The sequence below is a fragment of the Theobroma cacao genome, chromosome 3 (genome assembly GCF_053813885.1).
Source record: "Theobroma cacao isolate CCN51 chromosome 3, ASM5381388v1, whole genome shotgun sequence".
In the NCBI taxonomy this organism is placed as follows: Eukaryota; Viridiplantae; Streptophyta; class Magnoliopsida; order Malvales; family Malvaceae; genus Theobroma; species Theobroma cacao.
In genome coordinates this window covers 40885857-40907038 of record NC_142641.1, presented here as the reverse complement: position 1 = coordinate 40907038, position 21182 = coordinate 40885857, and the positions used below count along the sequence as shown (strand labels likewise).

Genomic DNA, 21182 nt, shown 5'->3' with positions numbered 1-21182 from the left:
TACTCTCCATATCCAAAAGACAAAAAAATTTTAAGATCAAAGAAGATGATAAAAGTATCGACCATGGCGGAGCTGTTAGGAGAATGCACGGTGGCGCTGGCAAGGGTGACGGAGAGGCTGTTAGCACCGAGGCCAACCCTTCATTTTCGTCGGCTTACCTCTTCTTCTTCTTCTTCTTCTGCTGCTGCTGCCACCCTGAATCAGGACTCTTCTTTCCTGGTCTACTTTTAGTATATTCTATTGGGTTCTTATTATTTCTTTATTTTTAGTCATTTTTCTTAATCGTCATCATCAGCACTATGCTGTGTACATTTTTCGGAGTTCGTTTCTGATTCATCATCATTCTTTTCTAATGCACTGCGATTTATGTAATTTCGAGGAAACTCCTTTTTTCATGCGAGATTAATACATTGGTGTGGCCTGAATTCTAAATTATTTTCTATGCATTCACGTCCCTACTACATGTACTTTTAACTTGAACAAGCTTTCATATTATTTGCTCTTTTTGGCAAAAAGGAAAAATGATTGTGTCCGCTCAGCTGGGGATCGCTGTAAGGATAAGATATATATCTTCAAAGCATAAGCTATTATGGGCAGAAAATTGTTTTGATCTGATCGAAAGGATGAACCAATGCAGATTTATTTTTATAAATTGCTTGTTTTTGTGAATGTTAGCAGAACTGGGAATGAAAGCACGGACTATGGTAAGTAAATTACCCACAATTTTGTACCTTACTTGAAAAGGAGAATATAATTTTTTTTCTTCAGTCTTCCCTTGTTAGGAGTCGGTTTATCCTAAAATTCTTCTCACTCACTATTGATTTTTGGCGTTTTTGAGTCACGAGAGGGGATAATGTCAAATCTATAGTTCAAATTAAATTAGAAATGCAATAGTCCCCCATCTCCGCCAGTTCCATCCCAGCTTTCGCATTTACTTTGATAAACAACAGAAACAGAAACAAATGATAAGGAGAATTGGTTATTTTGAATTCTATGCTTCATCATTGAATTTTTGACCTTTTGCCCAATTCTAGATGAGGATAAGCCGTAGGAAGCGCGCGCTAGCTAGCTCTGCCTGATATAGGAGGCTGGACACTACTCCAATGGTTGTATTAACACGGTAAAAGAGAGCTGCATTCCCTATAAGATAAAAAGAAAAAAGATCCTTTAATTATTTAGGGTTGATCAAAACCCTTTCTCTCAACTGGTATTACTTGTTGTTCAAATTAAACTGGTTTTATTAGCACATGCGGATGATGATATCTGATAACAGAGTTGATTAGTAGACAATGCATGATAATGATTCGAAATATGATCGTGATAAGAATACCAGAAGTTGAGAGATGTTACTATCTAATCTCTTGTTAGATGATTTGTCAAAGTGGTCCTTCAAGCCTAAAATGTTGGGAGTTTTGAGGTGTTTATGCCAATAGCAATACAACGAATCAAATTGAAGTGGTTGGATAAGGTAATGATTCACTGTAAGTAAAGGGAGTCGAAATGTTGAAGTATAAGAGTGTTTTTGAAGTGATTCCAAGTAATTATGATGGTAATCTTTAAAAAGACCATCAAAATCGCATTGAGATTGAAGGCCGACTTCGCCCTTTCTTAATTTGAGAAGAATATCCAAAGTGCCTTCAACTCGACAGCGCCCATCACATTTGCTTTACTTTTCTTCCTAGATGAGCTTGCTAACCTTCAATATGTATAATGGCGCATTTAATCTATGCCAAGGTGAGTAACATAAATATACATATATATACCTTGAAAAATGAAAACCATAATACATATAATATATATATATATATATATATATATATATATTGTTAAATTTGTCATCCATGATTATCCAAAACGACTACATTTTCATTCGACCATGTGTTGTAGTAGTAAAGATGTTTCATACCTTCCGATTTGTAAACCATAAACGCTTACTTAGTCTGCACTGCCATTATTAGTTCACCCAACTATTACATATAACCTTTAAAGTTTTGACATTGATTACAAACCTAAAGCTTTGAGATATTAATGGGTATTAACTGGACTAATTTCAAATTTGCACCAAATATTTGTGTGTGATTGGCAGTAATTAAATTTTCAGTTGTTTTAATAAATTAAAGTGAATTAATTTATCTTTGTTTAAGAAATGGTACTAAACAAAGGTTTCTCTACTTGGGTTGTGTCTGCAATATTAGATTATTGGACAATTAAAAGAAGTAATTTCACTCCAAATGAACCCCTCAATTGTTGGTATCCAGTTCTACGAATTGATTAGTATTATTAAATAGACAAAAACAAACTTTATTAATAAATTTATACTAATTCCCATCTAAGTGTTGGAATCTTTTTTGAAGTTTTCACTCGTACGTACGTGTCTGACATTACAGACTAAGAAAAACAAGGAAATTAGGAAAGGATTTAAGGCCAATTTGGAGAACTCCAGGGACTTTTGGGGAAATAACGTAAAGTTGGATAAGAGGCCAATAGTCCCAAACAAGAAAAGACTCGTGCAACACCTGATCCTCAACTCTCCAAACTCAACTGTGACGGTGCTGAATTGCTGATGATGAGGCCAATTAATTCTCACTTGTAAGAATTGGGTCCTTCTCGTCTCCGTTGGTATGATCAATAAAACCGATGATAACGTTGATTTATTGACTCTATTTACTTTTTCTCATCCATACGGAGTTTGATGCCAAAATTTTCTGTCTGGAAAACTGAAATAGCTGTTGTCTTTTCTCGCAAAAGTCGGTCGGAACTTTTGTTTTGTGGGTTTTTGTTTAGATGGACTAAATTTTGAGTTTTTGAGACAGATACACGATGATGGGATTTGGGTCTTACGTTGGGAACGCTCATGGAGGAGGATCTTCAAATTTGTCAGCTTTAGCACCACCTTTCACCGTCGACCGATCCATCCCCAAACCTGCAGCTACCCCACTTGTTGATTTGGGTGAACCCTTGAATTGGCTCGATTCTAATCCTTACACTTTTAATTCACCCCAACCGGCTCAACTGCCTCAGCTGGATTTAGAGCCAACTCCCACTCCTTCCTATAACCAAAATTCGGATCTTTTTGAACCCAAAACCTATTATCCTTCCTATGTCTCACCACCCCTTCATGTGCCAACTTTCAATGAGCAGAGCTTGCCTGGCCTGGACCATACGGCTCAATGGGGCGGTGGCTTGTGGGATTGGGAGAAAGGGAAGCCTGCTCAGCTTGGTGGGAGTTTTTATTTGAAGGAGACGTCTGTAGCTCCTTCCTCCATTTACATGGATCATATCAACCTTGGTAAGTTTTCCCTTTTCTTTGGACGATATATTAATGCTATTTTTAGGTACAATTGTTTCAAAAATTTGTTTCTTTCTTTGCTTTCTTATGTTTTACTTTTGTTCCCATTGTATTTGTCTCGGATATATACATGGTACTTGCATTTGCATTACTTTCCTTTTTGTCTTGTCTATTCCATGTGCAGAATTTCAATGATCAAATGCACTTTGTGTACATGGTAAATTATTTCAATTCAGGTATTCCCCACCCCCTCCCCCCCTTTCTTGGTGATATTTTAAGCTCTCGATGACTGATCATTTCTTGTCTGCCACAAGTTTTCTGAGTTACTGCAGAGTTTCTTTGAAAGTTCTTATAGGCACGCCTAGACCAGTGTCTAAGTGAGACACTGGAATTATCCCTTCTTATTGTTAACACTCAAATTTATTAATCTGATTGATTTAGGGTTCTCTGGGTTGGCATGACTGGTCAATTTTCCTTTTATTCATATATTCTCTGACGATATTTACTTCCCTTTCCTCCCTCTTGTTCATTCTTTTTATTAATAATGGTCTTTACATGCACTCGAAAGCTCGATGGCTGACTCATTCATTTTTTCCCCCAATACCTGGACTCATGCCTACAAAATCTTTTGATGTCTTTACTCTCCCCTCCTGCACTATTAGGCCAAAAAAATTATTCTAACCACCATGCAGGGTTGCAAATTTGATTCCTGTTACCATTTTGCTATGATCACGAAGACTTTCGAAAATGCATCTTCACCCTTTCTTGTCACCACCTCGCTTTCTAATGCTACATACTTTTGGATTGTCAACTTCGGTTTTTGGGAAAAGCAGCATGTGGGAAGGGGAGTTTACTAGAGAATGATGATAAAGGAACGTTGGGTGGGATTTTACATAAACCATTTTCTATTTTGTCACTGATTGCAGGAGCTCATCCCTCCAAAAGCCTAAAGACATGCGAAGAAACTTCATATAATATTTATTCACCTAGGGAAGATCAAGCTGGGCCTGCTAATATTGAAAAGCTAGATTATAACCCTGTCCTGGGGCAAAATCCATCATTCATGCCTGTGGATTACTTGAAGACATCAGTTATCGGGTCCAGTTCAGCAATTTCTGAAGCCAACCTGCAGGCACCTCCCTTAAATCTGGTAAATTGCAAGAACAATCATGTGCAAATCAGCACTCCATATGAGAAACCTTTGAGACAGCATGGTACTACTTTAAGTGATAGTATACCTTCTGTGAAGTCTTCACCTGGGGTTGTTATTAGACCACCAGCTGTTGGTACCAGCTCTTCAGCATCAAATTCAGTTTCATTTAAAAATGTTAATACTGGCATTAATGCAACTGATACAAATTTGGCTGGCAATAATCGCTTTATTGTGGAGGAGCCTCGTTTTTTGTTTAACTTTGGTAGCAAAAATGAGTTTGACCCAATTCAACACAGCTTTCTCCTTGATGGGAATTGTTATATGTCCGGGGAATCGTCAACAAGCACTGAAAAGCTTTCAACAAGAAATATGGCCTCTAAGGATGCCTCTGATAATTTCTTCGGAGCAAAATCTGGAGTTAATTTGTCTCGAATTAGTCCAGATAATTTCAGTTTGGCATTTGAGAATAATGAAGCAGTCATTGCTGTGGAGAATTCTTTAGAGAGTTTAGATCATTACAACCCTCCTGTTGACTCACCTTGCTGGAAAGGAGCTCCAGCTTCTAATAATTCCCCATTTGGTTCTTCTGAGCCTGTTGCTGTGCAGCTTGCAAAGAAACTTGAAGCATGCGATGGTTCAAATGGTCAAGTGCTTAAATTTATTTCTTCGAATACTGCTAACATGGTTAAACATCCTTCAGGAAAAGCAGGTGAAATTTTGATGTCTGATGAAAATGGGAATGTGGAAGATGGTTCAATGTCGTCTCTTAAATTGCCGCCAGTCTCTATCCCGTCTTTTAAAGAACATGAACCTGATGAAGCTGGGAAAGCAGGATCCCATAAAAATAAAGCAAGTTCTGCCTGTGAGGTCAAATTCTCTGATAATGCAAGTGAATGGAAGAAAGATTATGTCTTATTCGACAAGTCAGTGGATGAGGTTGAGAAGGCATCTCACACCAGTCAACAATGTCTTGCAGAAGGTAGATTAGCTTCTAAAAATTTGTGCAGATCTGAGACTGGTGTTGCAGATCTTGAGATGAAGATAAATGATGTCTTAGGCTGTGGTTCATCTCATGTGTCATGCCATGCTGTAAAGCATTTATCGTGTGCACCATCCTCTGTAGAAGATGTTTCTACAAAGCATACTAAATTCTTAGGCAAAGAACCAGTGTCAAATAGCAGCATCAGTGTTCTGGTAGATACAATGCAGAACCTGTCAGAATTGCTTCTATATCACTGCTCCAATGAGGCATGTGAATTAAGGGAACAAGATGTCAAGTCCCTTGAAAAAGTAATCAACAATCTCGATACATGCATGTCAAAAAATATCGGACAAGAGACATTACTGAGTGAGCTACATAAGGTATGGTTCCCCATGTCAAAAAAAAATGGACAAGAGTCATTATTGAGTGAGCTACATAAGGTATGGCTCCCCGTTTTTATTTTATTTGTCTTATTTAATTGTTGTGTAATTATCTCTAGGAATTTTGAAATGCTAAATTGTGTTTCTCTTTGCTATTATGTTTATTCCTTCGTAACTCTTTCCTGGAAATTCTTTTCTGGGTTATGACTGAGCTGAATCTTTTTTTCTCAGGGAACAAGTACGGGAAGCCCCCAGGTGGCAGCTATTGATGTTCTAAGTCAGCATACACAAGTGAAGAGGAAGCATTTTGGTAAGAAAGATGAGAAATGTTCTGAATTTGTTTCTGTCAGGAGTGGTACAGACATAAAAGTGAAAAATGATAAGATGACCCAGGTATATGATTTTTGGATTCTTTGCTCTTTACCGTGATAGAATATATTTCCTCATTTTCTTTCTATAGTAGGGAGGAAAAGGAGATGAAAATTGAAAGCAAACTTATACTGTATTTCTTTTGGTTCATAATTTGCAGGCTATAAAGAAGGTTCTTATTGAGAATTTTCATGAGAAGGAAGAGACACACCCACAAGTTCTCTTGTATAAGAATCTATGGCTTGAAGCAGAAGCTGCTTTATGCTCCATCAATTACATGGCTCGCTACAATAACATGAAGATTGAAATAGAAAAATGCAAATTGGACACAGAAAAAGGTTAAAACGTTTCTGTAAACTTCTTGGATCATGTCATTTTCATAACAAATTTTTTAGAATTATCTGTTAACAATCCTTGACTCTTTCATTTGGCTATCTGATTTTTGTTTTACCTGTTGTCTTGATTCAGATTTGTCAGAAGACACACCAGATGAGGACAAAATCTCAAGGTCTAAATTATCTGCTGATCTAGACACCAATAAGAAATTAACAGCAATAGCTGAGAGTGCACCAACCCTAGATGTTTCTAACCAAAATTTTCCTATAGCAAGCTCCAGCAACCATGCTGATGATGTCACAGCCAGATTTCATGTACTAAAACACCGGCTTAACAATTCATATTCTGTTCATACTAGAGATGCGGATGAACTCTCGAGCTCAAAGCTTTCTTTAGATTCGGATGCGGTTGACAAATTGGCAACTGAAGTAAAGGATAGCTCAACCTCAAGTCTGCAAACCCAAGACTCCCCTGTACCAGGAACAGCCTGCCATACAGATGATGTTGAAGCCTCCATCATGACTAGGTTACATATCCTGAAAAGCCGAGGCAATGTCGATCTGGATTCCAATGAGATGGAGCAGAAACCACTGCCAGAGGTTGTTGATCTTGGATTTGCAGGAAAGAAAAAGCAAATACCCATTGATGAAGACACAGCAGATGATGGAGTTTTGGGTTTTAATCTGGAATCTGTCTCACAGAACCAAGTGGTTGACTATGCTGGAGAACAGTCAGTTGTGAAGGATTTTCATCTATGTGTCAAGCATGATTGCACAATACAGTCTCCCAAGAGCACCAGGCTTGGAAATCAACTCTCTGCAGGCTGGTATGACAGCTGTTCTTCAGACTGGGAGCACGTATTGAAGGAGGAGCTCTCAGGACAGAACAGTTGAACCTAAATTTGTTCCAGGCTGTACCCTATGGTGAATGATATCTTGTTTCCCGGTAAACATTTGTATAAAGTGTGTGGAACACCAACTATGAGTTGCTTAGAACTTGACTGCTCTCCAACCTTGTAAAAAGCTGGTAAAAACTTATTTCGTATAAACCTTTATACTTCTTTCTTTTCTTGTTTGATTTGGGTAACCTTTTCCTTAAAGCTTTTCAATTCTACTTGGTGTCTTGTCTGCCAGCGAGGAAATGTATTCTTGTTTGAAGTGGTGTCCGGCTGTTCATCTTGGTATTGGTCTATTTAAGGTAACGCAGAAAATTACAGGATGCTACTGCACACTTGGATATCAGCTGCTGCGGATGCATGGTGCAGTGAGAATCAAGGCTGATTCCATGGCATCATTCTGTTAAATAATACGATGCACAAGCAAATTTGTTATAACACGATAGGTGTTTTTAAAATTTGTTTGAAGAATGATGAAGCTTTCCGGAGCAAAACAAGTGAAGAGCAGGAAAAGAAAAATAAAGATTGGGTTTTCTATATTTTAATACAATTGCAGTTGCACATCCAATGTTTTTCAGCTTCCCCTATTCTCAGATTGGAAAACGTTTTCAATATTGCTGCATACCATAAGGATTTCGAATTTGGCATATGGTACTAGATACGTAGTTCCGGGAAATCTCATATTGCTGCGTCCACCAATGAGCAACTAATTGGAAGAATGAAAAGAAACTCACAAATTTTATTTTGGAAATTACATTCTTTCTTTCCTAGAGTAGCTGTATTTAAACTACCAGTTTATTTAGGGGCTTTTTTTTTTTTTTGGAAAGGTTATTTAGAGGCTTTTTACACTAAACTTAAAAACATTAAAGTAAATTTGTAAACTTAATATATCAGAGTAAACATAGTATTATTAAATAATGAACTATTATGTATACACACACACATATATATATATATAACACGGTAATAATTCATTGAATTTTCATGTATTCAAGTCAAATTATTGATATTTAACTCCGAATTTAATCCATTTCTCGCGTGAAAACTGCTAATTGGCTTCATTATTATACAATCAAAATTTGTCTTGCTATCATCAAAAAACCCACTCCAGTTGTCGTTTCTCTCTAATTTCTCTGAAGTGCGGGTGCCAATGATGTTCGGCCCGTCAAAGTGACAATGACATTCCAGAGCATTGCCTCTTCACATGCCACTACTTTATCACTCAAGATAATCCTCTAATTAAAACATTTTTTAACCGTGAGAATTATAAATTCATTAGTCTTCAACTATAAGTAGCTGTGTGACGATGTTGGGTGCATAACAATTGAAGCCTAAAGATCTGTTAGAGATGATTAAGATGAGTCCAAGGAAGCTTACTCGAGTCTTTACGATTTTGGCTGTGGTTTTGTTTTGTCAGAGTGTTCATTCCCAGCTTCAAATAGGATTTTATAGAGATACTTGCAGCTTAGTAGAATTCATTGTCAAAGAAGAGGTGACGAAAGCGTTTATTAAGGAAAACGGAGTGGTGGCTGGTCTCATGAGAATGCATTTTCATGATTGCTTTGTTAGGGTGAGTTGAATACGTCACTTGTTTTTTAGCTTCTGACATAACTAGCTTGAACTATATTCAGAGCTTCCTTTCTGCAAATACGTCCTTCAATAGCAAATATCAGCCTGGGACAGTGGACACATATAGCTACATACTGAGGGAGAATAGCTCTTATAATTCTTTCTGCACAATAGACTAATTCTCTTTTTATCTGGATCATAGGGCTGTGACGGATCAGTGCTACTGGATTCCACTCCCTCCAGCACAGCAGAGAAAGACTCCTTTGCCAATAACCCTAGTTTACGAGGATATGAAGTCATAGACAATGCAAAGGCTAGACTGGAAGCTGTTTGCAAAGGAGTAGTTTCCTGCGCTGATATAGTTGCATTTGCAGCAAGGGACAGCATAGAGATAGTATGCACGCATAATTTTACTTTGAGTTGATACAAATCTAGCTAGGAAAGTTGGAATTAAATAAGCAACGTTGCTAAAATTTGTGACACTTTTTTCTTGTAAAATTTTCGTGCAGACTGGAGGACTTGGCTATGATGTCCCTGCTGGAAGAAGAGATGGCAGAACTTCCCTTGCCTCAGAGATAATAGGAAACCTACCTCCCCCAACATTCAATGTCAGCCAACTGACACAGATGTTTGCAAAAAAAGGCTTTACCCAAGAGGAAATGGTTACACTCTCTGGTAATTAACATTTACCTTGAAACTTCGTGTTGCAAATAGATTCAACAATTAAAGCACATTGATGCTATATTGAGAAACTTATGGATCAAATAATGCTACGGTCAACAGGAGGACACACCATTGGGCGATCTCACTGCACTTCATTCAGTAACAGATTATACAATTTCAGCGGGACAGGTATGCAGGACCCGAGTTTAGATCCTAGGTATGCGGCTATGTTGAAGCAGCAATGCCCACAGGGTAACAAGGATACTAATCTGGTGGTGCCGATGAACCCGTCTAGTCCAAGCATCACCGATGCAGGTTACTACGTTGATATCCTGGCAAACAGGGGCTTGTTCACGTCAGACCACACTCTGCTTACAAACCCAGCTACAGCAAACCAAGTGACTCAAAATGCAAGGAATCCTATGCAGTGGAGGGCCAAATTTGGAGCAGCAATGGTGAAGATGGGCCAGCTGGAGGTCTTGACAGGAACCGCGGGAGAGATTCGAGCCAACTGTAGGGTGATCAACGGCTAGAGATGGGAATCGAAAGTGTGATGGAGTTAAAAACGTAAACTTCAAGCTTAAAGCTGGATGTGACATAGTTTTCGTTTGTTAGGTAGTCTAATTGCACTAGAAAATCGTTTGTTTGTGAAAACTTTATTGATGGAAAATGACAGCATTTTTATTTTTTGAAAAGTGATAAATATTATTGAATCAAAAGTTAGAATGTCATAACAAGTCTTGATCCGAATTAGAAAAAGACTCCTCTTGAGATAAAAAGAGTAACTTTCGTAAAGTAGTAACTCAGTGCACAGAAGAGGGCGGGCTGCTCCAAAAGCAATTGGCAGCACAGACATAACAACTAAGCCCATGAAGCACCTAAGCTAATGCATCAGAAACAAAAAGAGTTCAATCCCTCAAAACCACCGGTACAAACAAACCCAAAACTAACAAAAACAAGCAGCCACAAGATCCAGGCCCATGCAGCCATATTATCAGCTAATACAAGGGAAAACCGCCCCCTCTAATTTTGGATTTTGCACTGAGACTCCGTCAAAAGGTCCTTTTTGAATACTAGTACTTACTTTGCATGAGTAAAGGCATATGTTTATTTTTAATAAAAAAATTCAAAAATTTATTATTAAATAAAATATGAACCTTTTGTCTTTGGAGACCAAATATGAACCATCTTTTCAAATCTAATATTGTGCATAAAATCTTGTCTAAATTCTGAACTATCACAAGAAAACATGAACTAAATTTGGTTAAATATAGAAGTAGATAACGAAATTTTGCCAGCAAAATTCATCAAATAATTTTTGTTACCAAATCTTAATTCTCATGTGAGGTATAGGATTGGCGACAAGCCAGCCAATGCATCTGCTGGGTTTCAATGAATCATGGGTTGATTTGAGCTGATATTCTAAGCCTTCCTAAGACAAATCAAAAATAGAAAGATACATACAGCATTTACTCCACGCTTCAAAGGGAAAAGTTGAGTGCTTGTCCGATTCATGATGTGCAATGCCAAGGAAGAATGGGGGAAATGGGAACGTCAACCCTGAAACATTAGCTCTCATACTTGTCAGAATCCCAGCTGAGCAAAGAGTGGCAACCGCCTCTTTGGTCTGCAAGTCCTCGATGTCATGTGTATTGGGTCCTGTCGACTGTTGTTTTGATGTTGAATAGTGAAACAGCAATGCCCCAGCCCAAAATCCCTGACTTTTGCCTAGGAAGAAGTACTCTTGAAACTGATTCATCTATCAGTAAGCATGATGAATCATGCACTGTGAACCAAGTCACAGTTACAATGCTAGATGCCAGGTAGTGAAAATCCCGGCCTCATCTAGGGTGTTTGTGTATCTCAAAAAAGTTGCCCTCGTTCATTCTGTTGGATTTTCATGACAGCCTCAGCTGTAATTTTTGTGCCAGTTTTGGGTATTGATGAAACTATGGTGGTGTTAAACTTATTAATACAGTATATTCTTTTTAGTTTCATATTTAAAAAAAAAAAAACCTGTCTTTAGCATCAGCTATTGTTTGAAGTTTACTCAGGTAAGCATTGAAGCAATGGGGAAGAACCGCAAGTCCTTGATTTAGTTGAAGAGAAATATGCCCCAACCAGAATTGGAGAGGTAATGGTCATAACTGATACAATGCCAATGCTCCAGCATCGTCAGATTGGTTTTGGGCTGTCTTGGTGAGTGTGGTCTTGATGCCATCCCTGCCAAGTGTATGGCCCTCACCTGCCTTGATATCCAAGGATTTTGGAATGTGAAGCTGGAAGGTGAGTTGGAGGACAGGCGCCTGCAACTGTTGGCTTTTAAGAGCCTCTGGATTTATGAAATGATTACTGATAGCGATGAACAAGCTGATGACGAGGAATATCGTTCCTCAGATTCAGAATAGAATATCTTGTTTCTTTATCCAGGCTAGCCGCTTTGTGCAAGGTGTTTTTGTTTCTTTTTGTTGGACCAGCATCTCGCTCACAGTCATAGCAACATAGATGAATACGCACTTACCCAGAAAACTTGATTCACTAGACATTATAGTGCAGGTGATCTTTTGCTTCTTGTGCAGATACTTCCAATTTTAATAGAATTGACACCCTGAAAGAAATCAAAGTTCACTAGCTGTATTTTTTTGCCCTTTGTTTCTGTGAGTATAATGATTTGTAATCATCCTTTTTTTGTTTGTTCGGTTTTAATGGTAATTCTCAAGGAAAGCTAGTAAGTCATAACTGAACTAACCACAAAGTTTCTTAATGAAAAAGCTCATCATTGGTGGCCTCCGCTGATGTCCCTTCAATGAAAATTTAGTTCACCAATAAAAGAAATGAGATCCCTAAAATAGGTGGATATTAAAATTTCTCTGGAAACAGATTGACATTTATCTTCCTTTCATTTTTACATCCCTTTTGCCCACATCGGGATACACTAGCAAGAAAAAATCAATTCCCATTTTCCACAAGCTTGCAGCACAAGCATTGAACTAGATACTCAATATCAAATTATATTCTGATTCAGTAACTTCATAGTTCTCAACCGCAAAAAATCAGTTTAATCAAGTTGCAAAAACTCCTTATAGAAAAGGGCAAGCAATCAGTCACAGAAACGCTGATCATGAGTCGTGAGAAAATTGTCCAAAACTTGTTAAAAGTGAAAGGATAACCTAGCCACCCAGTAGATGGTAAGCCAGATCGACTACAACAACTAAAATGTTGACTCTAGTTCCAAGAACTCATTGACAGAATTTGAGAACGCAAGTAAGACAACAGAGACCACCTAAGTGGTAAGCTCCATAATAGCACTAACAATGTCCCCATTGTGAGTCTTGAGTGCCTTGACAGCTTTGCTCCTTGATACCCCGGCCTGTGTCATGACCAAGTCAATGTCCCTAGGCTCTACCCCAGCCTCATCAATTTCTTCCTCTTCCTCGTCAGCTGGTGCTCCAGCAGCTGCTGTGGAGGTGTCAGATTTTGCCATCACAGATCCCATGTCTGGCATCCTGAACTGCTGGGCAGCTTGTGTCTGTAGCTGAGAGCTCAAATCCTCTATCTTAGCCTCACCAAAAATGACATACGTCTCAGAATTTGGGCTCTTGAAGACATCAGGTTTTGAGATGAAAAAGAGTATCTGAATCCAAGAGAAACTAGGTTATATTACCATTAATCAGGTAGCTCAATTACTTGAAAAGAAAATCAGAGAATTCATACATTCTTGGTTCTCTTTATGGTAACCCTGCTGACACCAGTAACAGGTTTCATGCCCAGCTTTAACATTGCCTTCCGACTCTTCTTCTCACTTCTGCTTTGCTTTGAACCTCCATTAGCACCTGCAACCAATATTCCAAGCAACAAATAAGGACAGTATAGAAAAATCCACACAATTGACTTTTGATAAGACAATTTAGTTAAAAAGAAAGTCAGAAATAACACCATATACATATGGCATTATAGCCAAACAATACACAAGCAAATAGAGGAATGTTGGCATGCATAGCAACTACCAGATCAGATATCCACAAAATAGTGAGCATTGCAACTAATTGCAAGCCAACAAGAGATGTCAGCTACTCAAAGCTAACAAAATCGCACGAACCAGAAGATTTATTCTAATACTGAAGACTGAGAACCAAGCTATGCAGTTGGTCCTAGAATGAAATCCAACTCTAGAGGATGTCGTAATAGAGAACCCATAAGCAGAAATCAACAAATAAAAAAATTTTACAGTTTCCAAGATTACGAAAGAATTCCAGAAAATGCAATTGCACAGACTTTCAACCATGCGATTTCAGAAGCCGTCAGACAATTTTCAATAAGTTCATCTCATACTAGAAAATAAGTAATCACCCAAGCAGAAATTTTAAGCATATAAAGAGCCCAAATTCCAAAAAAACGATAGAGCAAAATTTTCCCTAAATCATAAAGTATCACTCAGATTACTGCAGCAGTGTTAATACCGAAATGAAAATAAAGATTTGAAGCCAAACAAAGTTCTGAGAAAAAAAAACTAATAAAACAAATGTATCGAAATCTGCCCGACAATCCAAGCAAAGAAAAGAAGTAAAAAACGAAATGAATAAAGTAATAACTTAGGGGGAAAGTAATAATGAGAGAAACCTTGAGCACCATCCTCCTTGTCATCGTCCTCGTCATCCTCATCCTCGTCATCATCCTCATCATCTTCTTTCTCATCTTCCTTGACGTCCTCAACCACAGCCTCCTCCTCGCTCTGCAGATGATACTATATTAATTTAAAAAAAAAAAACAGAAAACACGGAAATGAAAGGATAAAATAAATGAAATGATGGATAAACCATGGGCAGCTTCTGGGGTTCCTCAGTAGAAGGATCCTGCTCAGTCTCAGGCTGGGCGGCCTCAACCACAGGACCTGGCGACATGCTTCTTTTCGTCAGATAGGGTTTAGCCGAATAAGGGAAATGAAAATCGTAAGGATAATAATCAGAGAGAATGTTCTACAATCTTTAACCTCCCGTGAGGTTTTGTTTCTGGTGATAAGGGTTTCTCCTTCATTGGGCTGCCCTTTAGGCCCGTTTTGAGGACCCCTACTGCTAGTTCTCAGCAAATGAAGTCCCAGGCCCGACCTGAAAATAAAATTGCCCAGCCCACCCTTGGAAATGCCTTGTAGTTGTAGGAATAAGGTTTTCTGGCAGAATTGACGCTAGTAAATATAAGCTTGTCTATGGCAAATAAGAGAGCATAACAGGGTGGATCAAATTGCATAATACTAGCATTTATAGTAGTAGTACTAGCAAATAAATTATTCAAGTTCAACTATGATTAGTCAGCTCATCATTATACATACTTCTTTAGTCATTTGAGAGAGAGAGAGAGAGAAAGAGGACTGCACTAAACTCCCTCTTGTAAAGAAAGGAGTAACCATTTTCAAAGTTAGTAAAGGACTGCTACATCACGAGGGTATTGGAAGGATTCAAAAATAAGGGCAGAGATTTCTCCCACGAGAAAACATCAAGTCTTGTGTTTGTCAACTGTCTATAAAGCATTCAAGAAAAACTCCTGGTTGAACCTTGGAAGGCGTGAGAAGGACTTTTAAGTCAACAACTTACAATCTGCTTAATTCTTTCAACATTTCCCTGGTTTCAAATGCTATGGCAGTAAATAAACCCAAACAGAGAGAACAGCTACCAAGCTTAATGTTAAAGAAATAATAGAGCTTTGTGGTCGAATTCTTCAACCACAATTTAACAATGAAATTCCTTAATTCAAAATGAGTACTTGTGTTTTATGCACTATACAAAATTTTTGTCCATCCTTTACAAAATATAACATGTTAAACCACCTAAAATAGTACCGATCTCTGTTTAGACATTGACATGGCATACCAGAAGCCTATATCTAGTGTGGGCAAAAACCAAACCCTAAGCATGAGTGCGGGGTGTTGAAGGAACCCAGGCATAGAATGGAGAGCATCTTCATAATTTAGAAGGCCGAACTTTCAGTCTCGATTTTCTTTGAAACTTCCAATCATCAACATGCTCTGAAGCATGACAATGTGTCATCCAATTCCCACACGGAGCAGCTGAGTCACACACATAGCAGTAACACTGCATTGAATAAACCAAATCAGAATTCTTCAATGTCAATGCTCAAGTTAGTCCAGAATTAAAGTAAAAAGAGTCGTTTTTAAGAGTGTTTTTACCTGGTGACAATGTCGCTCGTGAGGTGTAGTATCAAAGTGAAATTGCAGACAAAGATGCCTTGAATGTGGATAATCTCTACAAGCCAACTAACCAGAGACAAGAAGAAAGACAAAGATAAGCATTGCCGTTAGGGTTTGGATCGCAAAATAGCAATAACAACCGGAACCAAATTGAACGACTTTTAACTCCCTGTTTTACTCTAATAAGTGTAAATTTCCTCAGCAACTAAGCAAACCATGTTCGCAAGGAAGGGAATTTAAAGAAGAACATGCAACAAAAGAAATAAAGAAAAACCTGGCCCTTCTCAGCCACGACAGAGAGGTCAACATCATCGCCGTCGTTGGTGGCGGACAGCATGGCAATATCAACTGAATCGAGAGGGTTAAAATCAAGAATAAAGCAATCCTCCATCTCCTCAATGCGCTTCATGTCCATGTTCTTCTTCAAACAAAATATGGGTCTCAGGGGACTCCCATCCTCCTCTTCCTTCTCCTGTTTACGTTTCAGGTTTTGGAACCACTTATCTTTGACTGCCGGTGAAGGTGATATCTCTATCACCTCCTTTTCCCCCATTGGTTTCCTTCTGATTGGTTTTCGTCTCCTTGCCATTAACCTAGGCGGATCGTAATCACACTGTACTGGAGCTTAAAATCCTGAACATCCCAATTTGAAAAAGCAACCGTTGGCTTTCCCCAAATATAACCTCGTAAAAGAGAAACGCCGACGTTTGGATGCTCTAATTGTGACCATCTCTCTATGTTTCATGAAACATAGAGTTATCTTTTTCTAGGCACAAAATTCGTTAAAAAGTTTTAAATGAGACTAACGTTTTTTATCTAAGAAATTTGTTTAATTCTTAAACTTGTAGATTTTAAGAATTACATATTTTAAGCTCTAACTGTTCTCCAAGAAAGATTATACCCAGTAATAAGGCGACTTTAATTGACTAAAAAAAAGGCTTTAAACTAACATTGTATATATTTAATGAATTAGAGTTTTTTTCTTTACATAAATAGCTCTGAATTTAAATTTTATCCATTTCATTCAATAAGATAATTCCAAATATTTATGTCTTAATATAAAGTTTGAAATATTGAAGTAACTTATCTAATTTAATTTTTTTAAAAAAATTTACTTATATTAAAAATTATCTTTAAATAAATTAATTGGTTGACACCCGTATAACTTAATTGTTTGACACATGATAGTTTGATTTGAGTTGAATTCAAGTTCATGGGAAATTTCAGACTAATTTTGAACTTTTTGAATTTATATTTCTTAGGGCTTAAACCTTCACTATTTTTATTCTGGTTTTATATTTTTGGACTTTTTTTCATTTTAAGTTGATTGGGCTCACAGCATTGCAGGACCTTTCTTTAGTAATCTATTAAAAATTCTTTGAATTATTTTAAAAAATTTAAATAAATTTTTATTTTTATATTCTAATAAATCAAATCTCTACATTTTTATTTTAAACCAAATAAATTTTTACAATAAAAATTTCACTAAGATTTCATTAAGAGTCTTTTATTAAAATATCATTTGTCATTTTATTCTTATATAATGTTGATATAAAGGCTGAAAATATCACATATTGACATACCACATCATCATCTTATAACATGTTAAACATGTTATAATATAAAAATTTTTAATAATTCAAAAAGTTTTTTAAATATCATACCAAAAGAAGAATCAAACCACATAAATTGCCGTTTACGGCGTAGGCTACTACATTCATTTGCCACCCAACGCCTGGTTATAAGGCAGGAAACTCAACACTCAAAACTGGACAAAAATTGATTGGGCATTCATATATCAGATCAAGCAACGATATGGTACGCCAAAGCCCATCTGGGCGCTATCTTCTCCAGAACAAAGCCCAAGCGCGTAATTGGATTGATTCCGGAGAAAATGAAAATCATTCACGTATAAGCCCGAATGATTGAGAAACTCTTTCTTATAATACTTCTAAAATTGGCTAAATCGGAAATGACCCATTGAAGCATTCATTGTGGGAATATTCATAACCGAAAATTGATTGATGAATGAAGTAATAACTTATGATAGCTACATTTTACTTCCCAAATGTTGATTGTAGTTTAAATTTGTCACTCTCATTTCATTTATTAAAAAAAATATACAATTAAGAAAGCTTTTAATATCAAATAAGACTCACTTTTTCCTACGACATAGTCAAAGAAAACTTTGTTTTTAAAAAAGAAAAAAATATTGATCAGAAAGACCTTTTTTCCTGATGCCGGCCTTGAGGGCTTCTTGATCAGAAAGACGAGGAAAGAAGTTACACTCCTTTTTCACAGTGCGTGTCCAAAAAAGGGTTTTACAATTATAATTGGACGTCGTTGGTCCACTACAAATAATTGATGTTTAATGCTTTTGGTGAGAAGCATATACTTTCACTTTCAACTGTACATTATCACACTTAAAAAGTACTGATTTTCAAAGAAGATAGACCGTGATGCTCATGTCAACATTATATCATCATATTCATAGTAGCATATATAGCAAATTGCGGAATGAATAAATTACCCCCATCAAAATTTAATTTCCTTCCACATGAGTGAAGAAACTTTTTTTATTATTATTAATGGATAGAAGGTAGATGACATAATGTCTAAAAAAGTTTTTAAATTATTTTAAAAATTTTAAATAATTTTTTTTATTTTTATTGTATTTAATCAATTTTTTATATTTTATTTTGAATCAAATAAGTTTTGTACTTTTATTTTTAATCAAATAAACTCTTATAATTAATAATTACTTTAGTCAAAATGTTATTTTCATTTTAATATTTGATAACTTTAGGGTATAGAGTTATCTTATACATCTTTAGAACTTGAATTGAACTAAGTCTTTTAGTTTTAAGTAATTCTTATGTAGTTTTTATACTTTTTAATAGTAATTTAATTTATGTGGTGATAATTTTCATTTACACAATTTTAGTGAATTTTTACTTAAAATCTCTCATTTCAGCCTCTAACTACTTAATCTTTTGGTATTAAAGGATATGCGAGGACTCAAAACTCAAATCAGCAATTAAGGGTGCAAATTGGCTTCAAAAGATCTCTAAACATGTTGCAATATTTAGAGTGTAACTCGAGCTACAGAAGTCCAATTAAAGTGATTCCTAGACCGATGGAAAGCTAAAAGGAAGAGCTACAACTTTGATGTTCAGCATTTCACCTAGATTGAAAGGAATCATGGCTAAAAATGCAGCTGAAAAGTGAGACTGTAGCAAACTGCACCAAGCAAGTCAGAGACTTTCTCGCTACAGCGAGATTGCATGTTGGATACAGTGTGAAAAGGTAGAAAAAAAGCCCCCAAGTCAAAGAGTTTCTCACTACAGTGAGAATACATGTTGGCTGCAATGAGAAATAAGGCAAAATTAGGCTTTAAGTCAAAAGGATTTTGGCTGCAACAAAAATCCATTTTCGTTGCAGTGAGAATACGTCATTTAATGAATATCCTATACAAGTTTCTAAGTTAAGGCTGAAAGAAAAGGGGTGAAACTACATGTTTTTGTGCTGAGAAACCAAAGGGATTCAAATACCATTTTGGGCAAAAGGAGGCTAAAATCAAAAAGGGACAAAAGGAGGGAATCAAGAGTTGAGAATCATCAAAAAGCTGTAGCAAAAAGTTTCTCACACTAGATTGATTTTTTCTCTCTAACTCTTTTTGTAAAAAAAAAAATATTTTGCTAAGATGTGTATTTGTCTCTTGAACATGTTAAGTTAGAACTTTTAATCTAAGATTATAGTGGATGCTATTGTGTAGTTTGCATACTTTGGATTGATTTTTACTTGTTTTTATGAGAATATCAATGTTTATTCAAATTATGAATTTTGCCTCATTTGTTGCTTGATCACCAACAAGTTGAGTATGGGTTTTAGGTGATGCTTGATAAAGATAGTCTAAAAAGCCCTAAATTTGAGTAATGTATGTTCATTCCTTGTGAAGAAATTAAGTGGATGATTAATTAATGAGATAAACATATACCTATTAATCATACATAATCAATGTAGGTCCTACACTTAGTGAACTTAGGTTTAATTAATTTTTTATAGACATAAATATTTAATGAAGGTAGGCAATTCTGTGATGACTTAATGGAGCATTACGCATGTTCAAGGAACCTAAACTAACATTAATTCTCATAAAAAGTAGGTATCTCAACAAAGCAATAGCTGAAACTATAGTCTTAGGTTTTAATTACATTGGTTTCTCACTATACTTTTAACTGGCAATTTTTAGATTAATTTGAAGTTTTAGGTTAAATTTCATTTCATCAACTTGTTTCTTTTGTTGCTTGGATAAAACTTAGCTTGCTATAAATTTAATAATTAGTAACAAATAGTAAACCAACTCCATGTGAAAACGATAACTCACTTACTACTATATTACTAGTTGACTATATGCACTTGCATAATATCTTGCTAAAATTGATAAAAATCTTAAAGTAATTTACCTTGATAAATTAGCAAGCAACAATATTATGTTTTCTTAATGTAGCATGCTAATATATTATAATTGATGATGACGTAACATATTAATTTAGTATAATAATATGATTACGTGATATTTTTTACCTTTGACATTAATATTATATCAATGTCATGTGAATATAAAATAATAAGTGATATTTTGACTAACAATAATTAATCTATCATCAGTCATAAGAATTTATTTGATTTAAAATAAAAATATAAAAACTTGATTACATGTAATAATTTTTTTAAAATATTTTTAAATAATATAAAATTTTATTTAAAAATTATGTCACGGCAATTCAATTCATATAAATAGATGTGTGTATAATTTCGATCAATAAGCTGAAAAATCTTTGATTATGTCTAGCAAAGTGGATTTTGCTTAGCGTGAATGGTAAACATCAAATCATGCATACAACAAAAGACACGTTAATTCTAGTACAACAAAAGACATTTTGTATTCATAACTTTTGGATTTCAGCGTACCAATTTATTTAAGCAAATAACCCGTTAAATTATCCTGAACGTTAAATCAACGTAAGCAGATACAAATCTTTTTCGCATCAATTACAAAAGGAAAAATAGTTAGCAATAACCAATAAAATATTGAAGCAGAAATCAATTCGTGTCATTAGCAAATGAGCAGAAACGGATATGCATTACATAACCGCCCTCAGCTGATTAATTAATACTTGAAAATGACAAAAGTGAGAACGGGCCCGGTTACCTGAGGCTTCATGATACAATTAACCATTGATTAACGTGTGAATATAGGGCATGTAGTATTTGGTGCCACGTTATATTGGTCCACCGCATTATATCCTTCTCCAATATTATTAAATTAGAACTTCCAAAT

General features: G+C 36.0%; 4 protein-coding genes and 1 pseudogene across 7 annotated transcripts; 3 read left to right on the top strand and 2 right to left on the bottom strand.

Moving 5' to 3' along the window:
• Positions 1-2448: 2448 nt before the first annotated feature.
• Positions 2449-7967, top strand: LOC18605874 (uncharacterized). Of its 4 annotated transcripts, XR_001927083.2 has the most exons (7): positions 2450-2589; positions 2814-3289; positions 4216-5864; positions 6036-6197; positions 6334-6511; positions 6642-7535; positions 7643-7967. XR_001927083.2 is itself a non-coding variant. In XM_018117292.2 (6 exons), exons 1-6 carry the CDS (start codon positions 2564-2566, stop codon positions 7400-7402), a joined length of 3192 nt encoding a protein of 1063 aa, XP_017972781.2. In that variant the 5' UTR covers positions 2449-2563; the 3' UTR covers positions 7403-7574. The 4 variants fall into 4 exon arrangements, 3 of the variants coding, with proteins under 3 accessions (XP_017972781.2, XP_017972779.2, XP_017972780.2); XM_018117292.2 differs by lacking the exon at positions 7643-7967 and having other exon boundaries at positions 2449-2589; positions 4216-5804; positions 6642-7574; XM_018117290.2 differs by lacking the exon at positions 7643-7967 and having other exon boundaries at positions 6642-7574.
• Positions 7968-8671: 704 nt separating this feature from the next.
• On the top strand, positions 8672-10331 carry LOC18605873 (peroxidase 5-like). Its single transcript, XM_007039157.3, has 4 exons — positions 8672-8974; positions 9176-9367; positions 9483-9648; positions 9757-10331. Exons 1-4 carry the CDS (start codon positions 8753-8755, stop codon positions 10167-10169), a joined length of 993 nt encoding a protein of 330 aa, XP_007039219.3. The 5' UTR covers positions 8672-8752; the 3' UTR covers positions 10170-10331.
• An 818-nt stretch (positions 10332-11149) lies between these two features.
• LOC18605872 (F-box protein FBW2-like) lies at positions 11150-12044 on the top strand (annotated as a pseudogene).
• Positions 12045-12765: 721 nt separating this feature from the next.
• Positions 12766-14624, bottom strand: NACA2 (nascent polypeptide-associated complex subunit alpha-like protein 2). The gene is made up of 4 exons (XM_018118210.2): positions 14454-14624; positions 14257-14368; positions 13351-13469; positions 12766-13270 (listed from the first exon to the last, which is right to left on the bottom strand). Exons 1-4 carry the CDS (start codon positions 14535-14537, stop codon positions 12920-12922), a joined length of 666 nt encoding a protein of 221 aa, XP_017973699.2. The 5' UTR covers positions 14538-14624; the 3' UTR covers positions 12766-12919.
• Positions 14625-15326: 702 nt separating this feature from the next.
• Positions 15327-16474, bottom strand: LOC18605870 (RPM1 interacting protein 13-like). Its single transcript, XM_007039154.3, has 3 exons — positions 16113-16474; positions 15818-15904; positions 15327-15722 (listed from the first exon to the last, which is right to left on the bottom strand). The coding sequence occupies exons 1-3, from the start codon at positions 16425-16427 to the stop codon at positions 15591-15593; spliced, it is 534 nt and encodes a 177-aa protein (XP_007039216.3). The 5' UTR covers positions 16428-16474; the 3' UTR covers positions 15327-15590.
• Positions 16475-21182: the final 4708 nt, after the last annotated feature.